Source organism: Salmo salar, chromosome ssa09, assembly GCF_905237065.1.
Source record: "Salmo salar chromosome ssa09, Ssal_v3.1, whole genome shotgun sequence".
NCBI lineage: Eukaryota > Metazoa > Chordata > Actinopteri > Salmoniformes > Salmonidae > Salmo > Salmo salar.
The window spans coordinates 40,731,250-40,742,500 of NC_059450.1; the positions used below are offsets into that span (position 1 = coordinate 40,731,250).

At 43.9% G+C, this 11,251-nt stretch overlaps 1 protein-coding gene across 1 annotated transcript in view; it reads right to left on the reverse strand.

Annotated features, from left to right (window-relative positions):
• Positions 1–835: 835 nt before the first annotated feature.
• Positions 836–11,251, reverse strand: part of LOC106611362 (protein eva-1 homolog A) — an 18,390-nt gene continuing 7,974 nt past the window's right edge. Inside the window, exons 2-4 of the mRNA XM_014211519.2 lie at positions 2,070–2,404; positions 1,375–1,731; positions 836–1,258 (exon numbers count right to left, since the gene is read on the reverse strand). Coding sequence (XP_014066994.1) covers positions 1,146–1,258; positions 1,375–1,731; positions 2,070–2,178 — 579 coding nt within the window. The 5' untranslated portion in view covers positions 2,179–2,404 and the 3' untranslated portion in view covers positions 836–1,145. The remainder of the gene's footprint in view (positions 1,259–1,374; positions 1,732–2,069; positions 2,405–11,251) is intronic.

Here is an 11,251-nt window from a genome sequence, read left to right on the forward strand (position 1 = left end):
GGACCAGATCGGCGTTAGAAATGGCTGACCCTCTATGTGTGTGTCTCAGTTGGGATATGAAGAAAATAAATATTATCCAATTCAGACAAGCATGTGTGTGAAATAAGCACCCAACACATTTGTATTATTGCGATATGGTGGTGGCTCCATCTATCCTCCTGAAGGGCTATAGGGGGACTGAAGGGAACTGTTCAGGAGCTGACTGGATTGGATTGGAGCACTGCCTCTGTCTGTAGTGACTAAGGGTCCCTAATTAACACTCCTCTGTCTGTGGTGACTAAGGGTCCCTAATTAACACTCCTCTGTCTGTAGTGACTAAGGGTCCCTAATTAACACTCCTCTGTCTGTAGTGACTAAGGGTCCCTAATTAACAGGAAGGTCACAGTGTGCCCACGGGGTGGTGACATCATCCATCTCAGTATTTGAAAGGGGTTTGACCCCGGAGGAACCATCCTGGGCCACAATCAGGAGGCATTCTCATTCCCTACTTGCCCCATCAAATCAAATCAAATCAAATCAAATTTATTTTTATATAGCCCTTCGTACATCAGCTGATATTCTCAAAGTGCTGTACAGAAACCCAGCCTAAAACCCCAAACAGCAAGCAAAGCATGTGAAAGAAGCACGGTGGCTAGGAAAAACTCCCTAGGAAAAACTCCCTAGAAAGGCCAAAAACCTAGGAAGAAACCTAGAGAGGAACCAGGCTATGAGGGGTGGCCAGTCCTCTTCTGGCTGTGCAGGGTGGATATTAAAACAGAACATGGTCAAAATGTTAAAATGTTAAAATGTTCATAAATGACCAGCATGGTCAAATAATAATAATCATAGTAGATCTAAAAGCTGCGGGTTAAGTGTAGTGGAGTCAGGTCATGGTCTTGGTCATTTCCTCTTGGTCTAATGGTCAAGAAGTTGGTTTCTCCAATGGGGGACCCCGGGTTCATATCCCGTCGTAACATCAGTCTGGTTCTGTGGCCCAGTGTCATTGTCTCCTCTCTCCCTGGCTAACAGTCCCGTCCACACCTGTGCTTCATGAGCCTCTCGATGCTACCTTGTCTAAAAGTATATATTATCCCTATCCTTCCTCTTTCTCCTCATCCGTTTGTCTGTCTATCCATCTCTTTTTCGCCCTGTTTTCTCTGTCCCTGTCAGTAGTATCTGTTGAGGCTGCGTGTGACAGTGTTGACGTCAGGATGTCCATTCATCCAGATCTCTTGAATGATCCTCTCTCTCTCCTCAACCCTCTGAGCTCGCTCCAACTCTACAGACCAAAACACAACCAAAACAACAACATTAACTAAATAATGCACTGTATACTTAACCATAAAAAAACAACTAAGTACTTAAGAGTTTCCAACGTAGTGTGTATTTATTTACCTTCTACGGATGTGAACACACTGGTGTGCAGCAGCATTCTCTCAAAGCGCCTCCGTCGTCGAGCCGATAGGTCAGAAGTCCCGTCGTCCCAGTCCACTGATTCGCTGTCTCCGCTCGTCTCTGTGGTTACGCCGGGATTGCTTGTGTTAGGGTTCCCAGGTTGGGGATGGTGGTGACAGTGATGGTCCCCATGGTGATGGTGGTGATCCCTGTTGCTATGCTGAGGGTGATGTCGTCGTCGGTTACCGTAGTGACAGTCGGTGCGACAGTGTATCTGGACCACGAGGGCACAGAGGGTGAGGAGGAGACCCACACACACACCACTAACAAACACCAGAGTTACTCGCTCAGGCTGGTCTGAGACGAGAGAGAGAGAGAGATGAGTGTGAGAGAGAGGGGGGAGAGAGGAGGAGGGAGAGGGGGGGAAGAGGGAGAGAGAGAATGGAGGAGGGAGAGAGAGGAGGAGGAGGGTGAGAGAGAGGAGGAGAGAGAGAATAAAGAGAGAGAGAGGAGGAGAGAGAAAGAGAGAGAGCGAGGAGAAGGAGAGAGAGACAGAGAGACAGAGAAACAGAGACAGAGACAGACAAAGAGATTGAGAGCAGAAAATAAAATTAAAATAGTGATTTATTTTTTTATCCAGGTTACACTGACAGACACCTGAACACCTGTACACCTGATGTTTCAGTCAATGTTACCTGCTATGAAGGTGTAGGCCGCCAGGGCATTGCTAAACAAAGCCATCTCCTGGGAGACCACCTTCACCTCCATATTTTGGCTGGGGCTTCCTGTGGGCGGGGCATTCATGATGATGTCACTAACTGTCTCTCTCTGGCCTGAGAGAGGCCTAGGCTCATATCTTCTGTGTATAAGTCAGACTTGGCTGACTGTGGTCTTCAATTCTATATGGTTTTATGGAAACAATTTCTGGCTACCCCCTTCCATAAAGTCTGAACTGGGTTCTCTCTTCTGTCTTCTATGAAATATGCACTGGTCCCCTCAGCTGAGAACAGGACAGCAGTCTTCTCTGTCACTGTAAGGTTCAAACAGAAAGGGAGGGAGGGAGGGAGGGAGGGAGGGAGAGAGAGAGAGAGAGAGAGAGAGAGAAAGTGAGAGAGAGAGAGAGAGAGAGAGTAAAAGAGAGTAGTGAGTGACAAAGTCAGATAATTCTAGATGATCTCATAACTCTTGCATAATTTACAAGAAAGTTTGAGAAATGATTGCATCCTGCTGTCTCCTCGTTAGCCACATGTTCAATCAAAGTATCACATAAACATTGAACCAGCGACGAACCCTGTCTCCTACCCTGATGTCTCTGGATGATTATGGGGCTGTCTGACGAAGCTAGAGAAAATTACAGAGTGCTCATAGGAAAACTCGTAGAATACCCCCCAATCATTGGTTTCCATTTTCCCCACTGTAAACATTCCAATATAGTCACAGATGGAGGATCAACCACTACAGAAAATGTCGATACATTATAATCAACATAATAATTCACATTTCCTGAAGCTGCAGGGTTATTTTCCTGCTGTATCAAATTGGCTTAAGATCCTACATCTGTATGTAGTCAATAAAGCTACAAAAAGGCTCTGTAATTGGAAGCTAAGTCCTACCACTAAACGTTCTCTCAAAGTCACACAGTGATTTACCCCAGAAATACCACTCAGCGGCGTTTCCCTGATCAGAAGGAGAGGACATAAAGAGAGTATTTAGTGAAGGGAAATATGTCTGAGAAAAACATCATAAAGGACAGATTGTAAACATAACGAGGCAGCACTGATTTTCCTGGTTTGGCAAGCCTGGTTCCTCTCCAAGGAGAGGGAGAGAGAGGGAGAGAGAGAGAGAAGGTGGGCTATAGGGTCCATGTGTCATTGTCTGATCAGAATAACAGACATGCAACCCTGAACAGACATGCACCCTCTCTTCCATTCCCCCTCTCCCCTTCCCCCCACTTTCTCCCTCTCTTCCATTCCCCCTCTCCCCTTCTCCCCACTTTCTCCCTCTCTTCCATTCCCCCTCTCCCCACTTTCTCCCTCTCTTCCATTCCCCCTCTCCCCTTCCCCCCACTTTCTCCCTCTCTTCCATTCCCCCTCTCCCCTTCCCCCCACTTTCTCCCTCTCTTCCATTCCCCCTCTCCCCTTCCCCACTTTCTCCCTCCCCCACTTTCTCCCTCTCTTCCGTTCCCCCTCTCCCCCTCCCCCCACTTTCTCCTTCTCATCCATTCCCCCTCTCCACCTCTCGTTCTCTTCCGTCCTACACACGTAGGACTCATATTACAGACAGAAAATACAGCAGCCTTGGTATGTCTCCTCTCCTCTCCTTCACGCATGCACACACACACACGCACACACACATGCACTCACGCATGCGCACACACACACGCACGCACACACACACACACACATGCACCAGAAAGAAGGAAAAAACTTAAACATGAGAGAAAGCACTGTGTAGGAGCCAAATAGGTTATATTGTACAATTTTGTATGTTTCCAATTCATGTTGAATTTCTGTTGTATGTGTGTGTACCCCCTCTACCGGCCAATGGAGAATACAGTTGAAAGGCAGACATGCTCCAATGCCTTCTGGGAGTGACTGGAATGGCAGCACAGTCTTTTGACCATACCAGACAATGTTTACCATGCTGTATGTTCCTTCAGTTTGAATGATCAGAATTAGTTTTGGTAGAGTTTTCTTTACATTTTTGTATGCAGAAGAACATCAAAATAAATGGATTATTAATTTTCAACTTGAATCAAACTCTGGGCATTGGATTTGTCTGCGTGAAGACTAACATTTCACAACTCTCCATTGTGGCTAAGAATGGAATTAGAATGGAAATTGTATTGGGACAATTATATTGGACAATTTAGCCACTACATTTAGTCAAAATACTTAGCTGGAAAATACTTTGTTGGAATTTAAAAACTGGAATGTTTGGAAAGACGTATAACCAAGGAATGGAGTAGAAAAGAAATGCACAAACTTCTGCACTGATTGATGGGTACATGGAAGTGTTTATGCCTACATTTATCATGCATTCAAAGTAATGGAAATGTTGCTATTGGAGTGATTTATTTGGACAAAGGATCGAATCCACAGAATCCGATTTCCAATCTCCGCTGCCTAATTCATTGAAGTGTGAAGATGATTGATATAGTGACACTGTTAAAGGAGCGCAGTGCACCGGAGCGCTTGTTGATGCATGTTCATGGTTACATGTTGAAATAGATATTGATGTGATCGCCTATTGAGGGATATGACTGAAGAGAATTCTCCCACTGCAGAGAGCGTTGTGTATGTGGGGCAACATGGCGCTAGTGGAGGAGCCTTTATCAGGAATGGCCTTGAAGGAGAACGTTTCCCAAATGCGCAAATCCAGAAGTAAACTGGGAAATCTGACTTTCAAAATGAACATTGTTACTGATCTGATGACTGACAATAAGAATGTTGAAGTAGTAAAAAAATGTTATAAAATGCTCCAGTTCATTGAAATGTTGAATAGATTCAAAGATGTTATCGATTCCTATCATCAAAAGATACCTGAGGATGAAATAAATAAAAAAAAATAGGTTGAATTGTTATGAACCCAAATGGCAGCTTATTAAGGCATTTCTTGTTACTGTGTCCAAATGGATTTCAGGTACAGCCTCAGCACCAGAGAAACCTGATAAATACCCTGGTGAGAAAGATGATGTTAAACCTACTGACAGTGTGTCCCAAACCTCCCGCAGAGGCTGACAGAGCAGCATTAACAACACAGGCTGATGCTCTCAAGTTCAAACACCATCGAGAGGATAAGGAGGAGGATTTAAACCCATCTAGAGGATAAGGAGGAGGAATAAACCCATCTAGAGGATAAGGAGGAGGAATTAAACCCATCTAGAGGATAAGGAGGAGGAATTAAACCCATCTAGGGGATAAGGAGGAGGAATTAAACCCATCTAGAGGATAAGGAGGAGGAATTAAACCCATCTAGAGGATAAGGAGGAGGAATTAAACCCATCTAGAGGATAAGGAGGAGGAATTAAACTCATCTAGAGGATAAGGAGGAGGAATTAAACCCATCTAGAGGACGAGGAGGAGGAATTAAACCAACAAAAGATAGAGGAAAACAGGGAGACTTGAGCTGCAAACTGAAATAGCAGCTGCCTCAGCAAAGCTCACGGTCTTGACATCTGCAGGGGAAGAAAGAAATGCCAACTCAACAACAATACAAGGACTACTTTGAGGAAATGGCAGAGAGATACAGGATCTCAGACCTACACTAGAGGGCAGGATCGAGAGCTAGTTAGGATAGGGGCTATCAGAAAACCAAGGGCTTATTACAGGAGATTTACGGTAATGAATACAAGATTGCCAATGCATACATGGAGAAGGCTTTTAGCTGGCCTAGCAATAAAATCCCAAGACCACAAGGCATTACATGCCTATGTGTTATACCTCAGAGGTTGTTGTAATGCAGTGGAAGATATGGATCTGGCCTCCAGCTTAAAAAAAATCTTTTTTATTTTATTCATTTTTCGTTTCCATGGAGACCATCGATGGGTTACCAGTATTTTTACTTTTTATTTTTATTTTCATTTTTATTTAACTAGGCAAGTCAGATAAGAGCAAATTCTTATTTACAATGACGGCCTACCCCGGCCAAACCGTAACCCGGACGACGCTGAGCCAATTGTATCCTGAAACTACCCTACAAGCTCAGGGAGAGATGGAGGTCGGTTGCTTGTGAGTTACAGGAGCAGCGCCATGGCAGGCGTGCTAGACTCCTTGATCTCATCCTGTTCATTGAATAACATGTGAGAATGGCCACACATCCAGTGTTCGGTGATATTCAAGATCCAACACAATCCAGGAGCAAGACTCAAAGGCCACAGTCAAGGCCAACACATCACGTCTGTTCTGTAACGACAGTCACAAATTGGAGCTGTGTCCACAACTTAGGAAAAGGAGCCACAGGGAGAAGATTGGTTTCCTAAAGGGAAACAGGATTTGTTTAGGTTGCTTGTCAAGTGGACACGTCAAGAGACTGCAATAAGCATCTCAAATGCGGTGTATGTAGCCAAACTCACTCAAGTGTGCTTCTTAATGATGAGAAACAGCAGAACAGTCATCAGAAGCAGTAGTTGGGCATAGTGTGACCAGCGACCAAGAATTTGTACTTGCTATTGTATCAGTAAAGGTCAAACACAGTAAAAGCAACCAGGTTATCCAGACATACGCCTTCCTAGTGGCAGGAAGCACAGCCACATTCGGCACAGAGAGACTGATGACCCAGCTTGGCAGCACATGTGAGAGGAGAGAACATACAGCTCTTACTAGTGTAGGAACGGTGATTCTCTATGAAAAGCCGCTGGCACAGCAGACAGCCGTCCATAACACGTCCACAAGAATCAGTTTCTATACATTACTCTTTTCATGTGAAGTTACCATTTATTGGGCATATAAAATATATATAGTATGTATGTATGTATGTATGTGTGTGGACGTGTTATGGACGGCTCTCTGCCGTGCCACTGGCTTTTCATAGGGAATCACCGTTCCACGGATAAGAACTCCCATTGGATATTGGACTAACGGATCATTGCATGCAGCATGTCGGATTATTGGAATCACTTGTGCTATGTCTGTGACAACGAACAATGATTGTGCCAAACATTTTCCCAGAGAAACGAGAAGAATCCAGAAGCCAAATCTCCCGCGCCATTGCTCATCAAAGGACATTGGTACTTGTGCTTCCCTCTTGTGCTGCGCGAAGCAAGTTGAACATTGTTTTGTAAATTGCAGCGTTGTGGAATAGGAATTGGAGTAGGTGTTTCATAGGGAAGACGCTATTCAACATGTTGACGCTTCATTTATGAACATTACAACAGAGTATGGGGCTCTGTTTTATCTTCGCATTGGTGAAAAGAAAAAGAGTGGCGTCGTGTCATTGGATAAACATTCTGGTGAATGGGCTGCGTGAGATGAAGATGGACTGTAAAGGAAGTGGAGAACAACTGCTCTGATTAAATGTTTACTGAAGATATTCGTTGAACATTTTAAGAAATTGACAGATTAAAAAAGATGGTGGACTGTGTGAAACAGGGGCAGTCTGACTTTGTACAGCAGGGCCATATTGGGGCTGGCGTGGAGTTTCTGATTGGCAGCGATGCTCCACAGGCCATCGACCCTGCTGATGATGACAGTGTTGGAGAGACCATTTGGTGTGGGTCTTTGGCGGTTGCTTAGGAGAAGGTGGTGACAACTGCACACCCCATCTACAACAGACACACACATGAGTGGCACACTGAGTGTTACAGGATGCTGCCTTGTTATAGGCTGAGCTGGGGCTAAGTGCTATCCCTGTCAACCTACTACAGAACTTACCTTGTTATAGGCTGAGCTGGGGCTAAGTGCTATCCCTGTCAACCTACTACAGAACTTACCTTGTTATAGGCTGAGCTGGGGCTAAGTGCTATCCCTGTCAACCTACTACAGAACTTACCTTGTTATAGGCTGAGCTGGGGCTAAGTGCTATCCCTGTCAACCTACTACAGAACTTACCTTGTTATAGGCTGAGCTGGGGCTAAGTGCTATCCCTGTCAACCTACTACAGAACTTACCTTGTTATAGGCTGAGCTGGGGCTAAGTGCTAGCCCTGTCAACCTACTACAGAACTTACCTTGTTATAGGCTGAGCTGGGGCTAAGTGCTATCCCTGTCAACCTACTACAGAACTTACCTTGTTATAGGCTGAGCTGGGGCTAAGTGCTATCCCTGTCAACCTACTACAGAACTTACCGTGTTATAGGCTGAGCTGGGGCTAAGTGCTATCCCTGTCAACCTACTACAGAACTTACCTTGTTATAGGCTGAGCTGGGGCTAAGTGCTATCCCTGTCAACCTACTACAGAACTTACCGTGTTATAGGCTGAGCTGGGGCTAAGTGCTAGCCCTGTCAACCTACTACAGAACTTACCTTGTTATAGGCTGAGCTGGGGCTAAGTGCTAGCCCTGTCAACCTACTACAGAACTTACCTTGTTATAGGCTGAGCTGGGGCTAAGTGCTAGCCCTGTCAACCTACTACAGAACTTACCTTGTTATAGGCTGAGCTGGGTCTAAGTGCTAGCCCTGTCAACCTATTACAGAACTTACCTTGTTATAGGCTGAGCTGGGGCTAAGTGCTAGCCCTGTCAACCTACTACAGAACTTACCTTGTTATAGGCTGAGCTGGGGCTAAGTGCTAGCAACCTCTGGTCCTGCAGATCATCCTTCCATCTACACACAAACATCAATTTTTTATTTATCACATGCGGCAAATACAACAGGTATTTACAGTGAAATGCTTACTTACAAGCCCTTAACCAACAATGCAGTTTTAAGAAAATACCAACAAAAAAAAGTAGGAGATAAGAAAAACAAATAATTTAGGAGCAGCAGTAAATAACAATAGCGGGGCTATATACAGGGGGTACCGGTACAGAGTCAATGTGGAGGCTATATACAGGGGGTACCGGTACAGAGTCAATGTGGAGGCTATATACAGGGGGTACCGGTACAGAGTCAATGTAGGCACTACGGAGGGTAGTGCATACGGCCCAGTACATCACTGGGGCCAAGCTTTCTGCCATCCAGGACCTCTATACCAGGCAGTATCAAAGGAAGGCCCTAAAAATTGTCAAAGACTCCAGCCACCCTGGTCATAGACTGTTCTCTCTGCTATCGCATGGCAATCGGTACCAGAGCACCAAGTCTAGGTCCATGTGGCTTCTAAACAGCTTCTACCCCTAAGCCATAAGACTCCTGAACATCTAATCAAATGGCTACCCAGACTATTTGCATTGCCCCCCCCCCCCTTTTACTCTGCTGCTGCTCTCTGTTATTATCTAGCTGCATAGTCACTTTAATAACTCTACCTACATGTACATATTACCTCAATTACCTCGACTAACCGGTGCCCCCACACATTCCCTCTGTACCGGTACCCCCTGTATATAGCCTCGCTATTGTTATTTTACTTCTGCTTTTAATTATTTGTTACTTTTATTTGTTATTCTTATTTTCTGTAGGTATTTTTTTTAAACTGCATTGTTGGTTAAGGGCTTGTAAGTAAGCATTTCACTGTAAAGTCTACACCTGTTGTATTCGGTACATGTGACAAATAACATTTGATTTGATTTGAAATGGCGAGGGATAAAGCTGATTGGCTGGAACTCAAATTTCAAGGAGGCTGGCTCACGAGGGGAAAATGTAGGGAAAATGGTGCAGCACAGTTTCCAGAAAACAGTCGCTTTCAAACTAGAGATTTTGTGGCTAATTGAAGTAAGCCAGTAATTATACTCATAGATTATGCACATATGAACTACACATTGACTCATTCAGCCCAAAGCGGGAGGTTTAACCTCTTGACGGTCGCCTAGGATAGGGGGCGCCACAGCGCATTTTGAAAAAAATTCATGCCCATTTTAAACGGCCTACTACTCAAACTCAGAAGCTAGGATATGCATATAATTAATACTTGTGGATAGAAAACACCCTAAAGTTTCTAAAACTGTTTGAATGGTGTCTGTGAGTATAACAGAACTCATATGGCAGTCAAAACCCCGTGACAGATCGAAACAGATAGTGGAATTCTGAATTGCGAACTCAACTTCATCACGTTGCCTATTAATCACACCGTGAGCTATGGTTCATTGAGCACTTCCTATTGCTTCCACTAGATGTCCCCAGTCTTTACAAAGTGGTTTGAGTCTCCTACTGTTAAAACTGAATGAATGAGACGCTGTTGAATTTGGTCACATGAGGAGGGCCATCACCATTATGACGCCGGCGGCCCTGGCTTCCCTCCCCTTTCAAAACGTTTTGAAAGACAATGCAATCATCCTCCTTGAATCTTATTGGCTCTCTTGTTGAAAAACGCCCTGAAGATTTATGTTATACAACGTTTGACATGTTTGAACGAACCTAAATGGAAAAAAAATGCTTTTTCTCGAAATGGCTGTCCCGCGGCCGACGGAGCATTTGGATCAGCCTTCAGACGCGCTAACAAGAACAAGCTCTTGGAACATAAAGGAGTATTTTTTTCGAACGAAAATACATTTGTAGTGGACCTGGGATTCCTGGAAGTGCTTTCTGATGAAGACAACCAAAGGTAAGGGATTATTGACAATAGTATACAAGACTAGATGTGATATGCGATTGTTCCAAGATGGCGCTGACCTGTAACGTTAGCCTATTTTTCAGAGTATCGCATCCCCTTTCATCGCCCAGTAAAGTTAATTTTAAATCTGGCATTACAGGTGCTTTCAAGAGATATTCATCTATAAATCTTAGAATGACAGTATTACATTTTAAAAATGTTTTCGAATAGTAATTTAGTAAATTGTAGCTCTGTTTCATCGGATGCATTTGAGGGAAAATAGTTAGTCAACGTTACGCACCGATGTAAAATGCTATTTTTATATATAAATATGAACTTTATCGAACAAAAGAATGCATGTATTGTGTAACATGATGTCCTAGGTGTGTCATCTGATGAAGATTGTTAAAGGTTAGTGCTGCATTTAGCTGTTTTTTGGTTATTTGTGATGCATGTGGTTGGTCGGAAAATGGCTATGTGGCTACTTTTACGATATACTCCTCTAACATAATCTAATGTTTTGCTTTTGCTGTAAAGCCTTTTTGAAATCGGACAACGTGGTTCGATTCAGGAGAGGTGTATCTATAAAATGATATAATTTGAAAAAAATATTGAAAAAAAAAAAGTATTACATTTTGTTATGCTAATGGCGATATGATTTTTCGCTGGATGTCGAGGCCGCACAGGGGTTAAAGAATACTTGGTAGTCGCCAAAGTTCCAGAACATGTCTTTAATCTGTTCCAGAACATGTCTT